The 18045-nt window shown below is 52.6% G+C and overlaps 1 protein-coding gene across 1 annotated transcript in view; it reads left to right on the forward strand.

The window, feature by feature from the left end:
* The window catches only part of HERC2 (HECT and RLD domain containing E3 ubiquitin protein ligase 2), a 176397-nt gene that overhangs the window by 145618 nt on the left and 12734 nt on the right, over positions 1-18045 (forward strand). The window contains exons 75-83 of the mRNA XM_090263730.1: positions 438-563; positions 956-1111; positions 1490-1605; positions 1701-1899; positions 6189-6403; positions 11770-11947; positions 12641-12802; positions 15134-15225; positions 15432-15571. Of these exons, the coding sequence (XP_090119856.1) occupies positions 438-563; positions 956-1111; positions 1490-1605; positions 1701-1899; positions 6189-6403; positions 11770-11947; positions 12641-12802; positions 15134-15225; positions 15432-15571 (1384 nt within the window). The remainder of the gene's footprint in view (positions 1-437; positions 564-955; positions 1112-1489; positions 1606-1700; positions 1900-6188; positions 6404-11769; positions 11948-12640; positions 12803-15133; positions 15226-15431; positions 15572-18045) is intronic.

Raw genomic sequence — 18045 nt, forward strand, 5'->3', positions numbered from 1 at the left:
CTTCTGTTGTTGCGTACACTGAATGGGGTGGGGACCTTGCTTTTAAAAACAGCAGGGTCTTGGTGGCCGTGAGCCTGGGGTTGTTTGCTGCACTTGACTGCGAGTCTTTGTGTTGCTGGAGGAGGTAGTTAGTGTTGCAGGGATGCTCGATCCTCCCCGTGCTAGGAGACGGCATGGAGGCCAGGAAAGGGTGGGGTCCGTGGGAGTGGCTTTACTGAAATCGAGGATCCCGAGGGGAATTTTTAACTCCCCTTTTATTTAGTGTTTGTCCTATCCTTTTAGGTTTTTTTCTTTCCTATTTGAAAATACCAGTACTCCTTTTGTAGGGTGAGTGGTCCCGGTATAACGAAACACTTGACTCGTAGGAACGAAACGCTCCGTATCCGTCCCTGCGTTGTGGGTTCACGGGCGGGGCCGTAACTGGGTTGTTTTCTCAGAGTTTTACAGGCAGTGCCCTGGCCGCTCTGGTGAAAGGCCTCCCGGAAGCCCTGGAGAGGCAGTTTGAGTACGAGGACCCCGTCGTGAGAGGCGGCAAACAGCTGCTGCACAGCCCGTTCTTCAAGGTAGCCTAACTTGGTCTGAGCGCTGGGGCAGCCGGTGCCGCGCGCCCCCGGCAGGCCTGCTGCGGACAGTGGGCAGACGTTGCTCAAGCACAATCTGAAAATGTTCCCGAAATGACCGTGACCTCAGCCCTCCTGCCCGAGGCATTAGCGCGCTTCGCCACGCGCTCCCTCAGGCGGAGTGTCACAGTGGCTGTCACATCTGAGGTCCTCGGTATCAGGAACGTCGCCCACAGCACAGGGGCGGAAAACGTGTGCTGGGCACGTGATAGGCCTAGGAGGAGGGGCTCCTGAGTGCGGTCCTGCGGAACCCCGTGACGGTGGCCGGCTGTGGCACGCAGCGTCGGTGACGACGGCATTAGCTGCTAGGCTGAGCGTCCCTGTGTTGGCTGCAGGTACTGGTGGCGCTTGCTTGTGACCTGGAACTGGACACCCTTCCCTGCTGTGCTGAGACGCACAAGTGGGCCTGGTTCCGACGGTACTGCATGGCCTCCCGCGTGGCCGTGGCCCTGGACAAGAGGACGCTGCTGCCCCGGCTGTTCCTCGAGGAGGTACGTACCGCACGTTGAATCGCGTCGGGAACGCAGAAATGTTGTCTGTGTGCACCTGTGCCGGTACTACAAGACACAGCAGCATCTCCCCTGCAAAGACGTGCCATAAAGAAAGAGGCACTTAGGTGAAAGTGGAGAAACTGACACTGACTTGTAGCTGAAGTTTTAGTAAACTCAAGATAAATGGATACCACCTAAATGGTTTTAATAGCTCCGATTTGATAGGATCATTGGCTTTGCTTACTCACCATGAAATCACAGTGATGTTGGCATTCCCGGGTGCCCTCCCATGAGGCTCCTCCTGTCTTCTTACCTCACTGCTGTTTTGTTCTTGAGAGATGAGTGTTTGACTTCTAATCTCATCATAACGTTGTCTAGGTGGCTAAGAAAATCCGTGAGCTAATGGCAGACAGCGAAGCCATGGACGTTCTCCACGAGAGCCACGACGTTTTTAAAAGAGAACAAGACGAGCAGCTGGTGCAGTGGATGAACAGGTGGGGGCGTCGGCAGCGGGAGGCCTGTGCGTGAGATGGGGTGTCTCATGGACAGCCCCTGCCCACGCCCACCGCTCGCTTCCTGTCACTTCTAGGCGGCCAGATGACTGGACTCTGTCAGCTGGCGGCAGTGGCACAATTTACGGGTGGGGACATAATCACCGGGGCCAGCTTGGGGGCATCGAAGGCGCAAAGGTGAAAGTGCCCACGCCGTGCGAGGCCCTGGCCACCCTCCGACCCGTGCAGTTAATTGGCGGAGAGCAGACCCTGTTCGCGGTCACGGCCGACGGGAAGGTAAGGGCGCATTTTCTGCATCGTTGACATTGACCCCAAGAGATGCAGTGGCTCACGCATGGCGTGGTTTATGGTGTGTTTGAGGGTTCCCCTAAAATATTCTGTATGGTCTTCCATGTGCGCTAAACTTCACGGGCTTTTGTTTTGAAATATAGCCTATGTACAAGTGTGTTAGAATTGCTTCCATATCAATAATTTGTTGGGTGTATTCCTTTTATTCTCTGCTATCGTTAGGCTGTCTTTTATTTATTTATTTTAAAGGTTGTGTTTATTTATTTTGGGGGGGGGCAGGGAGGGAGAAAGAGAGGGAGAGAAACATCCACATGAGAGACATCTGTTGGCTGCCTCTCGCACGCCCCCACCAGGGACCCGGCCTGCAGCCCAGGCATGTGCCCCCACTGGGAATTGAACCAGCGACATTTCAGTTCACAGACCAGCGCTCAAGCCACCAAGCCACACCAGCCAGGGCATATGCTGTATTTTAAAAATTTGCTCCTATTGTGTGGAAATAGTTGATGTTTATATATTGACTCTGTCTAGTTACTTTAGTGTGCTCCGTTCTTTCTTATGTATTTCAAGGTTTTCCATCTTTTCTTTATAGAAAGCCATAGTCTGTAGATGAATCTCGTTCTTCCTTTCCGGTTCGCCTGTCTGTGTGGGAGAAGGGACCTCCTCGTGCTGGGTGGGGGCTGTGGGGTAAGACTGAGGAGGGTGCTTGTATCAGGCCCTTGTCTGGGTCCAGGCCCCGCAGGCAGCGCAGGATGGACGCTCCACACGCACCGCGGGCTTTGCCTGGATGTTCCGTATCAGATTAGGGACATTGTCTTCTGCTTCTGTTCATGAATAGGTATTGACTTCTGTCAGACACTTTTTCTGCATTAAAAATATTCTTCCGAGCCCTGGTTGGTATGGCTCAGTAGATTGAGCGCCGGCCTGGGGACCAAAGGGTCACCAGTTCAATTCCTACTCAGGGCACAGGCCTGGGTTGCAGGCCAGGTCCCCAGTTGGGGGCGTGTGAGAGGCAACCACACAGTGATGTTTCTCTCCCTCTCTTTCTCCCTCCCTTCCCCTCCATCTAAAAATAAATAAAATTTAAAAACAAATTCTTTCGGATGTTTTCTCCTTTAGGGGATTGACGTGGTGAGTGGGGTAATTATCTCCCCTTCGCCAGGTCAGGACTGTGTAGGCAGCGCAGCTGAGGTCCTCCCACGCAGAGCTGCATGCAGGCCGCACGGAGGAGCCCCAGGTCCTGGGTGGGAGCCGTCCTTGGCCCCCCCACAGCGGGCAGCCGGCCTTTCACAATGAGCGGGCGAGGCGGGGCAGTGGAGAGTGGTAGCAGGGGCAGCACGTTCTGCGTGACCCAGTGCAGAAGTGGCGGCCTCTTCCTGCTGCTGGGCTCCCTCTTCTAGAAGCCAGGCAGTGGGTCCAGCCCATGTTCGGGGCTTGGGGGGCTGCAAGCAAGGACCCTTCACACCCACGGTCGAGGTGCCACCTAGAGTATCAGGGGGTGCTGACCTATCAAAAGGGCTGGAGCATATCCCTCTTTTCCTGTTTTCTGGAGAATTCTTTTAGTTGTTTCACGGTTACCGTAACATGCATAAAAGTATTTAGAATCTAAAGTTAATTAGTATTTCTACCCTCCGCCCAAATAATACGGGCACTGATCCCCTGTAATGCTGAATTTTGGTACTAACCTGAGTCCCTCATGATAGGCGATATTACTGTTGGTTTATGTAGCCCGTGTTCCTTCTGGGTTCGCCCAGGTGCTACACACGTCTTTGCTCACCCCTGCCCGTCTCATGTAGCTGCCATTTGTCTTCTGCCTTAAGCAGGCATTTTCAGTCTCCTCATATAGGGTGTTTCGTTGGTTAGCCTCTGATTGTTTTTGTGTGTTTATTTGAAAGTATCTTTATATTTTGTCCTTTCCCAGCATAAGGGTTGCAGGCGTTTTCTGCCGCGGCGCAGCCGTATGTGCAGTAACGCGGTCCTCTGCTCTCTGCGCAGCCGTCAGGGGCCCGTGGCCCCTGTGAACGAGTGTGCGCGGCTGGTGCCGGCGCGGCGTTACTTACAGAAAGAGGCGGGGGGCCTGAGTGGCCCATCGGTCGTCGTTTGCCAGCCCTCGTTGTGCAGTATGACGTTTTCTGTTGGTCATTGTTTTCAGCCAGCCTATTAAACGTTTTATCTGATTTTTGGCCTTCATGTTGTTAGTGGGGTGTCAGCAGTCAGAATGATTTTTACCCAGACGAAAATAGTAACTCTGTGTGACTGCTTTTAAGATCTTTCTTTAGTGATCTACAGTTTCCTTATGATGTATTTAGATGTCGGCTTTTTAAATTTCTGCTGCCCTTTTTTTGTTCCTGCCAGGTGGTAAGGGGTGGGCTTCCGGCTCTGAGAAGTGGTCTCTCGACCACTCTGGTAAATTCCTAGACATGATTTTTTTGCAGATACTGCTCTCCCGTATTCCCTGTGTGGTCTCCGCCTGCACCTCTGGTTCTGGCTGGTGTTCAAGTGGGGTCTGTCCTTTCCTCCTCTGACCCTTCTGTCCTGTTCCCGTCCTTTGTTTCTGTGCCGTGCTTCCTTCAGCTCTGCCTTCCAGTTCAGTGATCCCGCTTCACCTGTTTAACGTCTGCTGTTTCATACCTCTGGGTTTCTAATTTCAGTTAATGTCTTTATAATTGCTGGAAGTTCTGCTTTGGGGTATTTCACAGTTTCTTATTCCTTATGAATACTATAAGCTTTTATTTCCTTTTTAAAAAATTTTATTTACTTGAGAGACAGGGGAAGGGAGCGAGAAAGAGAAAGAAACATGCGAGAGATACATCAATGTGTTGCCTCTCACATGCCCCCAGCTGGGAACCTGGCCCACAGCCCAGGAACATGCCCTGACTGGGAATTGAATTGGCATCTTTTCAATTCATTGGCCGGTACTCAATCCACTGAGCCACCCCAGCCAGGGCATCAAGCTTTTATTTCTTTAAACATAAGATTGAACCGTTGTTCTGCTGACGTTCACCCATGCAGCCTTCTTTCCTTTTGCATTATGTGAGTTTTTAAAACTATGAGCTAACCATTTGCCTTGGAAAGTTTCATATAGAACTTTGAGGTCTAGTTTTAAATGTCATCAAAGGAGAATTTGTAATCCTTGGAGACTATCAACCTTAAAACACTGTAAATTAAATTCTCTATCTCAGAAATTTAGATCATAAATTCAGCCTGAAAACCCACGTAATGGTCAGTGTTTGTGGTTATGAATTCTCAGGAGAGATTTCCCTCACTCATTCAGCGTTGAGAAGGCAACTCTCTCTCTTCTTGGCTTCGTTCTCATTCACAGTCTGAGCCCTTGGGAGCCTCCCCTTCCTACAGAATCTCCTAACACTTCACCCCCGACAGCCTGCGGGCTGGGATCCACAGACCTGCCTTCCCGCGGGCGCTGGCCTCAGCTCATGCATCCACCTGCCTTCTTGGTTTCACTTCCTGTTTTATCCTTGTTTCCTTTCTGTACAGCAACACATTTGGAACAATATCCAATAGCATTTAGATTTATATTTTTATTTTTTAAAGATTTTACTTTTAGTAGGGGAAGGGAGGGAGAAAGAGAGGGGGAGAAACATCAATGTGTGGTTGCTTCTCACGTGCCCCTAACTGGGGGGACCTGGCCCACAACCCAGGCCTGTGCCCTGACTGGGAATCAAACTGGCAATCCTGTGGTTCGCAGGCCGGCTGTCAGGCCACTGAGCCACACCAGCCAGAGCACATTTAGATTTTTATAGCAGAGATGTTTGACTTGCATTTGGAAATGGCAGTTTGATTTTTTTTAAGTTAATGATAAAGATGTTTTGTGTCCCAGAACAGTTACCCACTCAGAGTAAAAGAAAAAGTGTATTCTGTTGTGTGATTTATATGCTGCCGCACTGAAATACTATTTATAATTTTTCTGTGGGTGTTTCTCTGGGTGCTGTTATCAGGGATTTGCATATGGTAGATAGTTAAATCTTTTTTCATGGTATTCATTATAGTTTGCATTCTATACAGAATAGAAATGCTTCTAGGAAGAAGACTTTATTTTCAAAATACATTTTGTGACTCTGGTATTTCTCACAGTTATAACGTTTTCTGTCATTGTTAGAGCTCTTATAAAGCACAAATGAAAGTCTTAACGTCCCTGTGATTTCTCATTTTCAATTTCGTGTCTGGGGCGAAACTCTCTGGAGCGTTGCTTGGTTCCAGTTACTAAGACACAGGGCTCTCTGGGTAGAAATTGACGTCTCTGCCGCTCTTTCTCGTCTTAGCTGTACGCCACTGGGTACGGCGCTGGTGGCCGCCTGGGAGTTGGAGGGACAGAGTCTGTGTCCACCCCGACGTTACTCGAGTCCATCCAGCATGTGTTCATTAAGAAAGTGGCCGTGAACTCGGGAGGAAAGCACTGTCTCGCCCTGTCTTCGGAAGGAGAGGTGTACTCCTGGGGCGAGGCGGAAGACGGGAAGCTGGGGCACGGCAACCGGAGGTACAGTGACCGGCGTCGCCCCCCCTTTGCGTGGGGCCCGTTCTAGTGCCTGCACGGTGGGTCGGCACCCGGCCTTTCAGGAAAGTGGCATCGGCCGTAATCGGCCTCCACGCTAATGCCCGTTGGGCACAGATACGTTCGTATGACAGTAGGGGTGGGCTTGTCTCCTCGACACCTCGACGGGGGGGGGTCCATTCAGCATTTTTGGTTCCTCAGTACTAAGTGTGATGAGCTGCTTTTGTCCTCCCCCACGTCCCGTTCCCCCGATCCAGAGTCTTCCACTGGATCCCAGTGGCATTTAGTTAACATGCGTGGTATGGAGAGCAGGGATGCTAAGGAAATAGGGAGGGTGAAGAGCCATACAAATGACAGTTTTGAAAAAACACAAGAACAACAAAGCAACCAAACTCACTATTTTTAAAAGCTCATGGGAGCTACCTGCCAAGCCGGAGCAACAGGGCCCTTTGTACCTAAAATAACTGAAGCGCCAGCCAACATACATGAAGTAGCAGCTATAAGACATTGGCTAACATGCCATAAAGTACGTGAAGTCCATACACTGATCTGTGGAGGTGAACAATGACAGTCACGTGTGTGAGAGATTTCCTGAGGCCAAGGAGCCGGCCACCCTAAGGACGTGCAGGAAGGGTCCCTAGAGCTCCCGGAGGGCACAGCCTGCACCCTGAGCCCTGTGACTCACACGGCACTGGTGCAGAAGTGGGGGGGGAACGAACCGTGGACTCACTGTTGCTTAAAAACAAGACCTGGAAGTATGAAACTGTTTCTAAGTAACTTAACCATATTGTAGAAATCAAAGGTCAAGAAAAAAAATGAATATATATATATATATTTTATCCTCACCTGAAGACTTTTTTTTTTTTCCATTGCTTTGCGAGAAAGAGAGAGAGGGAGAGAGAGAAATATCAATGTGAGAGAGAAACATTGATTGGCTGCCTTTTCTTAAACGCCCTCACTGGGGATCAAACCCACAACTTGGATATATGCCCCAGTCAGGAATCGAACCCATGACCTTTTGGTCTATGGGAGGATGATCCAACCAACTGAGCCACACCGGCCAGGAAAGAGCTTAGGAATATTTTTGTGAATATAAACATATCAAATATCCAGCAAGAACTTCACGATGTTCTTCATCTAATCAAAAGTTATCAGTCCTGCCTCTCACTAATATGTGGAATCTAAAAAAGCTGAACTCATAGAGAACAGATTGATGGTTGCCAGAGAGGGGGAAATGGGAGGTGGTGGCCAGAGGGTGCGAACCTTTGGTTAGAAAATGAGTAAGTTCTGCAGATGTAAGTCCTGCGTGGTGACGAGCAGTGACATGGATTGAAGACTCTATTAATAGTGTTGATTTGTCAGTTTTATCCAAATTAAGCTAGTATAGTTCAAGCCCTTCACAATCAAAATTCCTGTAGAAACTGACAAGCTGATTGTAAATTCATATGGAAATGGAAAGGAGTAGAATAGTCTGAACAACTTGGAAAATAAGGAGCAGAGTTGGAAGACAGACATTTCCCGACTTGAAGCTGCATGGAAAACTACAGTTATCAGGACAGTGGGTGTCGGTGCGAAGAGATACGGACGACCGTGGGGTAGTCACAGATAAAGGCGCTGAGAGGGGCAGCCCGGAGCAGAAGGGGAAGCCAAATACGCGCCCACAGTACTGACGCGGTGAGCGTGGGGAAAATGGAGCTGGTCTCTCCCTCACATTTCCAGTGCATGGTTTATTCAAGTGCAAAGACAACTTACTACGTGGTTTTGACTGATTCGATAACCACATGGCAAGCAGCGAACTTAAATTCTTCCCTTGCACCACAACCCGAATAACTCCAGCAATTCATAGTCATAAATGTAAAACTTAAAACTAAAAACTAGAAGAAAACATGAGAGAAGATCCTGTGACCTTAGATCAAGCAAAGATTTCTAGGTAGAACTTAGAAAGCACAATCCAATTAAAAAAAAAGAAAACAGGCTAACGTGGACTTCATAACCATTATTTACTTCTGCTCTTGGAAAGACGCTAGTAATCAATTGAAAAGATATTCCACAGACCAGGAAAGCATGTTTGTGATCTCGGATCTTATATCTAGAATTATTAGAGAGAGCTTTCAACACTTGCTAATGAGAAAATGGTCATTATCATTGGGGGCTGGTTGACATGCACATGATGCAGCTCCTTAAATGAGGCGCTTATTTACGGCAGCCAAGTTCTGTAACGGGCCAGGTAGTGACATATCTCAGGCCCGCCACACAGTCTCTGTTGTACATGCTTCTTTTCAAGTTTTTTTTTTTAAGCAGCTTTTAAAAAATGCAAAACCCCATTTTTAGCTCTCTGGCCTTCAAAGACAGGCCACCGGCTAGACGTGGCCCACCGGTCGGTGTCGGTCACCCGGCTCCTGGTTTCGACCGAAAGTCCCCTTGCTGTGGCATCAGGGCAGCTTGGATAAAAGGGTCGGTGGCAGGTTGTGTGGGTGTGAGTTCGGGTCTGAATGCTTCTACCTGACTGACTTAAAAACAGACTTGGCTTCTAGTCAGGATGGCAGCGCAGGTAAACGCGGCGCTCATGTCCTCCCACAACCACGTCACAACTGCAGCCGAACTGCACACCGGCCGTCACTCAACCGCCTGAAATCTGCCGAACAGAAGTCCCACAGCTCAGGGTATAAGCAAGGAGCCACATGGAGACAGGCAGGAGGGCCGGAGACACGGCACGAGCTGGTCCCACGCCTACATGTGATGGATAAAAATCGAGGGGTTCCTCAGCTGTGGGGGTCCCCCCTGAGTAGTGAGAGGACCCCCAGCCCAGGGTTCCAGTGAAGATAAGTCCCCATGACTTCTGGCCGTGAAAACCAGCGGGAATTGAGGCTGAGTGAGACAGAGGCTGCTGGAGTCCCAGGCAGTTCCCCTTAAAGGGCCGGCACACAGACTTATTTGCACTAACACCCTACGCTCCAGTGATGGGCAGCAGCTTTAAAGGCAGCAGGGGCATACAGGGAGGAACTGAAGTGTCTGGCATCAGGGTGGGAGATAGAGGGCAGCTTATTCCGAGAGAAAAGTGCTGGCAGAGGGTATTGCTCCTTTCCTGAGCCCTGCCCACTCAGAACCAAACGGTGGGCACCATATCTAAATCTCCATCAACCTGGCTAACACTTGCCCTGCCCTGGTAATACGCTGAGACCCCGCCCTCACTCAGCTTGTGGGCCCATCCAAGCTATTTCCAGTGATGTTTCTATACGAATGGCCTGCCTTGGCTCATGCTTCAGACGTCCCTAAAATCTCTCAAACAAGCAGCACCTGGCTTTGGCATGCTACATACCTTTCACTAAGTGGCCGCATGCCTGGCACTAGGCAACCAGCTTTGGTTCACAGTTTGGCTGTTCCTGGGCACCTTGAAGCCCAGCACAAGTAGCAGCCACCCACAGATCACTTTATAGCTTATGCCAGATGGCCCCAGACAGAAAACAGGTGGTGACTGATCTTGGCCTGCACCTCCCAGGAGGCCCCAGAGCCAGCATACCAGGTGGACAACTTCAGACCACATCAAAGCACCACCCGCCCACCTCCACAACTGACACACTTAAGGGGTGGACTAAGCAGGCACCAGAGCCCCACTATTCTGTGGGGTGGGCTCCTGCACAGCTGATCCTCCATGGTGGTCACAGCCAGTCCTTGCATCTGACCAGCCTGCGGTTAAATCCCTCCCACCAACATGCCAATAGCAATCAAGGCTCAACTATAATAGGAGGGTGTACACAGCACACAAGGGGGGGGGGCAGGAGGTAACACACCTGCAGTGCCCAGTTCAAGTGATCAGGGAGGTTGTGCCACTGGTCCCTACAGAACACCTACTACATGAGCCACGCTACCAAGCCCAAGATTTATAGCAGTTCTACCTGATACATAGAAACTAACACAGGGAGGCTGCCAAAATGAGGAGACAAAGAAACATGACCCAAGTAAAAAAACAGAACAAAACTCCAGAAAAAAAACTAAACAAAATGGAGACAAGCAATGTACTAGGTGCAGAGTTCAAAACACTGGTAATAAGAATGCTCAGTGAATTTAGGGAGAGTAGATGAACTTAGTGCGAACTTCAACAAAGAGATGGGAAATGTAAACACAACTAGGAAACATAAAAACAAAGCAGTCAGAAATGAAGAATACATGAACTGAAATGAAGAATACAGGGTATCAACAGTAGAGTAGATGAAGCAGAGGATCAAGTCAGAGATCTGGGATATAAAGAAGCAGAAGACACCCAGTCAGAACAGCAAAAAGGAAACGATGCCCCCAAAGGAGGGTAATATAAGGAGCCTCTGGGACCACTTCAAGCACGCCAACATTCGTATTGTGGGGGTGCCAGAAGGAGGAGAGAGAGAACGAGAAATTGAAAATCTATGTGAAAAAATGATGGAAAACTTCCCTTGACCTGGTAAAGGGAATAGACATGCAAGTCCAGGAAGTGCAGAGTCCCAGACAGAATGAACCCAAAGAGGCCTACTCCAAGACATCACAATGATGCAGAAGGTTAAAGACAAAGAGAGACTCTTAAAAGCAGTGAGAGAAAAGCAGGGAGTTCCCATGAGACTGAACAGAAACTCTGCAAGCAAGAAGGGGATGGCAAGAAATACTCAAAGTATTGAAAAGCAAGGACCTACAACCAGGACTACTCTCTCCAGCAAGGCTATCATTTAGAATGGAAGGGCAGATGAAGTGCTTCCCAGACAAGGGAAAGCTAAAGGAGTTCATCATCACCAAGCCATTATAATATGAAATGTCAAAGGGACTTATTTAAGAAGAAGAAGGAAGATAAAAATATGAGCAATAAAATGGCAATAAATACATATTTATCTACAATTGAATCTAAAAAAGCAAAATAAATGAACAAGCAGAACAGAAACACACAGAGAACAGTGTGACAGCTACCAGATGGGAGGGGGTGAGGGGTGGTTGGAAAAGGGGAAGGGAATAAGAAGCACAAACCCGGTAGTTACAGAACAGTCCCAGGGACGGAGAGCACAGCACAGGGAGTACAGTCAGTGACGTTGTCGTAACTGGGTACGGTGCCGGGTGGGTGCTAGACTTACCAGGGTGACCATTCGGTTATGTAGTGTCTAATATTTCAGGGTGTGCCCCTAAAATAATGTAATACTGTATGGCAACTGTGATTGAAAAATAAATTATTTAAGAAAAAATATAAAATTTTTTTTAAAAAGGCAAAATCAGTTGAAGGATGTCAGTTGAGAAGTCCACATCGAGTAAGTGAAGAGTGAACGTTTAATCCTAACATTTACAAATGTGTAAGAATGAGACTGTTCTTCCGTTACGCTTGGTGACCTCTTTTGCAGCCCGTGTGACCGCCCCCGCGTCATCGAGTCTCTGCGGGGCATCGAGGTGGTCGACATTGCTGCCGGCGGAGCCCACAGCGCCTGCGTCACCTCAGCCGGGGACCTGTACACGTGGGGCAAAGGGCGCTATGGCCGCCTGGGGCACAGCGACAGCGAGGACCAGCTGAAGCCCAAGCTGGTGAGGCCGTACTGTGTTTGGGGTGCGGGGGGCAGATCCCACTGCTTTAGAGTTGAGGGTCATGGCCTCGGTATTTACAAGTAGGTCTTAGTTTTGGTGGAAATGCAAACCATCTTGATCTGTATCTTATGGGTCATTTAAACAGGACAGTACTGGAGACATCTTTTTTTTTTAAGTATATTTTATTGATTCTATTGTTACAATATTTCCAATTTTTTCCCCTTTGCTCCCGTCTGCCCAGCACCCCCCCTCCCCCAGCAGTCCCCCCCAAGTCCATGCCTGTGGGTCGTACATACAAGCTCTCTGGCTTCACCCTTTCATATATTATTATTCTTTTCTTAAAAATAATTAATTATTTTAGCAAAAAATAACAATCCCTCTCGAGACATCTTTTTATTTATACTAGTACGTGCTTCCCGGCATCTCGGGGACGCACCGTGGGTCAGGCTGTGGGGGGCGGTAGGTGGCCGCCAGCTGTGTGTGGCCGGCTCCCCGGGGCGGGGACACCTGCCTCCTCCACCTGAGATGCTCAGAGTTCAGCCAGAAGAAGGAGGGTTCTGTTTCATCCGACAGGATAGTTACCATCTCCGGGTCTTTGTAAAGCCTTGAAGTAGGCGCCCCCACACCAAAAGCCGCCCTGAGACGGGCCCTGTTCTGCTGCAGTCGGGCGACCCCGGTGTCTTTTCTCTGAAGGTGGAGGCACTGCAGGGCCACCGCGTGGTCGATGTCGCCTGTGGCAGCGGAGACGCGCAGACCCTCTGCCTCACAGATGACGACACCGTGTGGTCCTGGGGGGACGGGGACTACGGCAAGCTCGGCAGAGGCGGCAGCGACGGGTGCAAAGTGCCCATGAAGGTACCACTGTGCCTGGGGCGCCCGGTTCCCACGCGTTGGGGGGCCCCTCACAGGCGCTGCCCCGCGCGCGCACGGCCCCCGGGCCCGGCTCACCCCCTCGCAGTCCGCGCGCTTCCGAGCCGCAGTCCGGTCCCACGTGGCCTTCTGTGCAGACCGTCTAACGGGCCTGGGTGCGGGGTGGGTGAAGGGCTCAGCGGCGCGAGAGGCTTTCCCGTGCTCTCTGTGCCCTCGTGGGAGGTTCACGCAGTCTCCAGGGCACCCCGGAGCCTGCGCCCTCCCGTCGCCTGTACACCTTTCACTTGTTCTCTCCTCACCCGGGGGTCTCCTCACTGGTTTTAGAGCCGGAGGAAGGGGGGGGAGAGAGAAAGAGAAACGCTAACTGGTTGCCCCGCGTCCGCGCCCTGACCGGGGATCACAGGACGCCGCTCCAGCCAGCCGGCCACCGGCCAGGGCTGTAGCGCGTAGACCTCTCGGGGAAAGGGCATGGTTGTTCGCGCGCGTCGCTGGGCTGGGCCGTGGACGCTCACGGCGCCGGAGCTGCTGCATGTGGCTGAGCCGCAGGCTGGGCCACGGACAGCGTGGCAGAGGCCACACGGGAGGCTGGAGCCCGGTTGGGCCAGGCGGCTTTGCCCTCTGCAGCTGGGCGCCCGAGGCTCCTTTTCCTCGTGAGTGGGTAGTTGGCAGAGGTTAAGTTCACGGGTGGGTTTAGGTCGCGTGCTGACTGCTGAACCGCCTTAGTGCGTGAACGCGCCAGGGCTTTTGAGGTGTCGGGATTGGCTGTGGACTTGGGGCGTGGGTGCTGGGCAGGGGTCGCGAAGCCGTCGGCGTGGTGACCTCTCCCTGGGGCTCTGGACCGCCCCGCCCTTACCCAGGGACCGCCCCCCCCCAGGGACCACCCCGCCCCCGCCCAGGGACCGCCCCGCCCCTACCCAGGGACCGACCCGCCCCCCCTCCCCCCCTGCCCAGGGACCGCCCTGCCCCCCGCCCAGGGACCGCCTGCCACCAGAGCCCCTCAGGTCCGTAGGAGCCCGGCCCGCGCTGTGTAGCTCTTCTTCCCACAGCCGGCCACGTGTGGCTGCTCTGGTTTCCATTTAAATCAGTTAAAAGTGAAATGAAAACTCCCGCCTCGGTGGCACTGGCCGCATCAGGGGCTCAGGAGCTGTCTGTGGCTGGTGGCTTCGCCCCAGGGCTGTGTACGCAGCAGCTGACACAGAGGGTGGGAAAGGCGTGGCCTGGCCGCCATGCTGCGCCCCCGGGCTGCGAGGGACACCCTCCTCTCGGGCAGCCGCTGCGGGGGAGCCAGGGTCCGGGCAATCCCTTGTCATTGTCACCTCTCTTTTTGCTTACAAGCCTAAGATGAGGAAACGTACAGGCATCCACATTCCTGGCAAAACTGTTGTGGGTTTTCCCGTGGCAAGAAGGCTGCAGACAAAGGCTTTGCACCTTTAGGGATCAGGATGTTGGCCACTGAGCGGGGTGGAGGCCACGGCTGATATGCTGGTGGCGGGGCAGGCCTGGGAGAAAACTAATGAAGAGAATTAGGATTTAATTCATTTAACTGTGAATGTGGGAACTGAAGCCTGAAAGCAGTCACAGGGAGTCAGGAAAGCCGATGACCGGGGAAGTGAGCTCCCGCGAGCCCCCGGGGTGCTGGCTGTGAGGGCGAGACGGGCTCCAGCCCCACCCGACACGCTCACGTTTACTCGGACTAACCTGGGAAGAGAGCTCGGGCACCCTTGCAGGCAGAACCCTGGTACCCTGGGCCGTGGGCGGCCAGTGCAGGGCTGGGTGAAGAAGGGGCCGCCACGGCCCAGAGAGAAACCGAGCTGGGAGTGAGTTCTGGGGGGAAGGTCACAGAGCTCCCACTGTGACATGTCTGTCTGCAGCGGCACGGGCTCACGGCCACCCGTCAGCACGTGTGTCTGCAGGGCCGGGCGGCCTGCTCCTCCTGAGAACCTTTCCTTTGCTGGGCGGGGGGTGGTTTTCAGTTGTGCTAAGTATTTGTCTTGGGCCGTGGCCGGTGGCTCAGTGATTGGAGCATCATCCCGTACACCAGAAGGGTGGCGGGTTCAATCCCCGGTCAGGGCACATGCCTGGGTGGCGGGTTCAATCCCCGGTTGGGGTGTGTGCAAGAGGCTCTGATCGCTGTTTCTCTCTCTCATTGATTTCTTTCTCCCCACCCCCTTCCCTCTCTCGCTCTCTTAAAATTAATAAACATATCTTTGGGTGAAGAAGAAAAAAGTGTGCCATGGACAAGGCTTTTCGTCTCTGTGGGGTGGCCGTCGGCAGAGGCTCTGCTGGCATCCATCTCATTGAGCCTCTTCCTTGCAGATCGACTCTCTCACAGGCCTCGGAGTGGTGAAAGTGGAGTGCGGATCCCAGTTCTCTGTCGCCCTGACCAAGTCCGGCACCGTGTACACTTGGTAGGCAAGACCGTGACCCCACCACGACCCAGCTGTTAACTTGAGGTCACGTTCTCTGCCCTGTGGGGATGCTCCACCCCACCAAGGGGGGTGACTTCCCAGCGGGCTGTGGTTTGTGTTCTGGAGTTGGGTGCCTGCGCCCGGAGTGGGGCAGGGGGCACTGGGATGGCCTTGCCCTGCTGAGCGCTGCGTGTCCTTGTGTGCAGGGGCAAAGGTGATTACCACAGGCTGGGCCACGGATCCGATGACCACGTCAGGAGGCCGCGGCAGGTGCAGGGGCTACAGGGGAAGAAGGTCATTGCCATTGCCACGGGCTCCCTGCACTGTGTGTGCTGCACGGAGGACGGTAGGTGGGAGGTCTTTGAGTCCACGAGCCTGCTCGGGGTCCTGGGCAGCGTTGTAGGGGGTGGGGACCCCGCCCCTGGTGCGAGCGCCCGTGGGTAAGTGGGGTTTCATGGCCGCGCAGAGAAGCGCGCACAGAACGGCCCCGAGACAGCCGGCCTCAGAAAGTCCCGTGTGCTTGGTGGGCCCTCAGCCAGCCGCTGGGACCCTGGATTTCGGGAGGGCACCCGCACTCCCTAAGTGACAGGAGGCCTCACTCTGCTCAACTGTGGGCACCAACAACGTGGTCTCGGCCAAAACCTGCCTCCCTCTGGGGCCTGGAGCTTGGGTCCGTCCAGGCAGAGGTGCCAGGTGACCAGCCCAGTGCGCACCCTGGGCGCCGGCTCCTCCCATGTGCCGTCACAGTTCATGCGTCCTGTGGGCTCTGCTGGGACAGGGCGCATCTGGTTTCCCCCAGACCTCACCCGGGGGCCCCTGCCCTTTGCTGAGTTCTCCCCACGTCCCCTTGCTGAATAAGTCGTAGTTCTGAGTATGACTGTGTGCAGAGTCCTGTGAGGCCTCCCGGTGTCGAACCTGGGGATGGTCTCAGAGACCCAGACACAGGGACTTCACAGATGGAAGTGACATCGCCACCAGCTGCCTTTGTGATGTGGGAGTTATTCTCGTTACCGGGTGAGCCTAGTGACATCAGAGGCCCCTCAGCGTGGAAGGAGGCAGAAGGCCCGGGACAGATGGGACAAAGGATGAGGAAGGGAAGCTTTACAAGGTGTGGGAGGGGCTTGACCTGCCATTTCCAGTGGGGGCAGGGAGTGTGGTGGCCTCTGGAAGCTGGGAATGGCTGTCAGCTGACTGCCAGCAAGGAGGCGGGGTCTCAGCCCCACAGAGAGTGCCATGAGCAAAGAAATGGGTTCTCCCCATGGCCACAGATGGGGGCCACCGGGCAACACCTTGACCTTGGCCCAGCGAGCCTCTGGCGGAGCTGACCTACAGAACTGAGGTATAAGGCGAGGTGGTGGGGCTGCGTCAGGGCAGGAGGAGACCCACGCACCAGCTTCTGTCATAACCCCAGGTGCCGCTCTCCCTCGCCCTCGCCATTGGAGTTATTTCACTGACAGGAGAGTTTCATACATGCACAAGCAGTTTTCGGGGCCTGTCCAGAGACTGACACTGCTTCTTGATCAGGAACTTGCAACACACTTTTCATTTGCTTCATTTTAATTCTTTAACTTTGGAAAGAAAGTACATTTGCAGAACAGTTGGAAGCTGGCACACAGAACGTGTTTTGATCCTTGGGAGAGTTCGGTGCTGCCCGATGTCTGTCCCCTGGAGCATGTGAATGTGCGTGTGTCTTACGAGCGGACCTGTTCTATGCCCCAGTGTGGCGCCCGGGCAGAAAGGTCACACTGGCCACTTCTCTGCTTGGCCTTCATGCCTGTTCATGCTACGACACGGTGCACCTGGCTGTCATGTCCTGGCTCCTGTACTCTGAGACAGTCCTCTGATGCTCCCACATTCTGTTTGGGCAGCTTTACCTCCTGAGTGTCTCCCTCACTCACCGAGTACTTCTTGCTTTCTGGCACAGCAGGACATGCCGTCCTCCTGACTGTCCAGGTCCCAAGCATAGGCTTGACTGTGCCCCCCAGGAGCCTGGCGTCTTCCCAGGAGACGGTCTGAGGGGTGCATTCAGTGCTGTTGGGGTGTGCCTGCTCCCAGACCTTCCTGGGGGACAGAGCCAGGGAGAGTGTGTGTAGATAGTGCACTGAATCACCTCTGCGTGGTTGGTGTCTGTGTGTGTGCGTGATGCCCCTCGTCCCCACCAGTCCCCTGGGCTCCAGTTCTGTTCCACGGGGTCTGCTGCCGTGTCTTCTCCTTCCACGCTGTAACTCCTCTCCCATGGTGACAAACCTGGATCCCATCATCCTCGATGGAGTGACGTGGTCACTGCCCTCTGTGTGACCAGTGAGCCGCCACTGCCTGTGCTCTCTGCCCTGCATGGATCCCTACCCGTCTCAGACTGCGACTGCCCACAGTACCATTGATTCTAAATGATTGCTTTGCTGGATAGAATAATCTTGGTTGTAAGTCCTTGCTTTTCATCACTTTGAATACTTCTTGCCAGTCCCTTCTTGCCTGCAAAGTGTCTTTTGAGAAATCAGCTGACAGTCTTATGGGAACTCCCCTGTAGGTAACTCAACAACTTTTTTTTTGCTGCTTTTAAGATTCTCTTTTTATCTTTAATCTTTGGCATTTTAATTATAATGTGTCTTAGGTTTCTTTGCATCCCTCTTGTTTAGGACTCTCTGTGCTTCCTGGACTTGCATGTCTATTTCCTTCACCAAATTAGGGAAGTTTTCATTCATTTTTTTTCAAATAGATTTCCAATTTCTTGCTCTTTCTCTTTTTCTGGCACCCCTATGATGCAAAAGTTTCGACCTCTTAAAGATGTCCCAGAGGCTGCTTATATACTATCCTCATTTT

The sequence above is a fragment of the Furipterus horrens genome, unplaced genomic scaffold (assembly GCF_987537825.1).
Source record: "Furipterus horrens unplaced genomic scaffold, mFurHor1.1.pri manual_scaffold_16, whole genome shotgun sequence".
NCBI classification, from domain to species: domain Eukaryota; kingdom Metazoa; phylum Chordata; class Mammalia; order Chiroptera; family Furipteridae; genus Furipterus; species Furipterus horrens.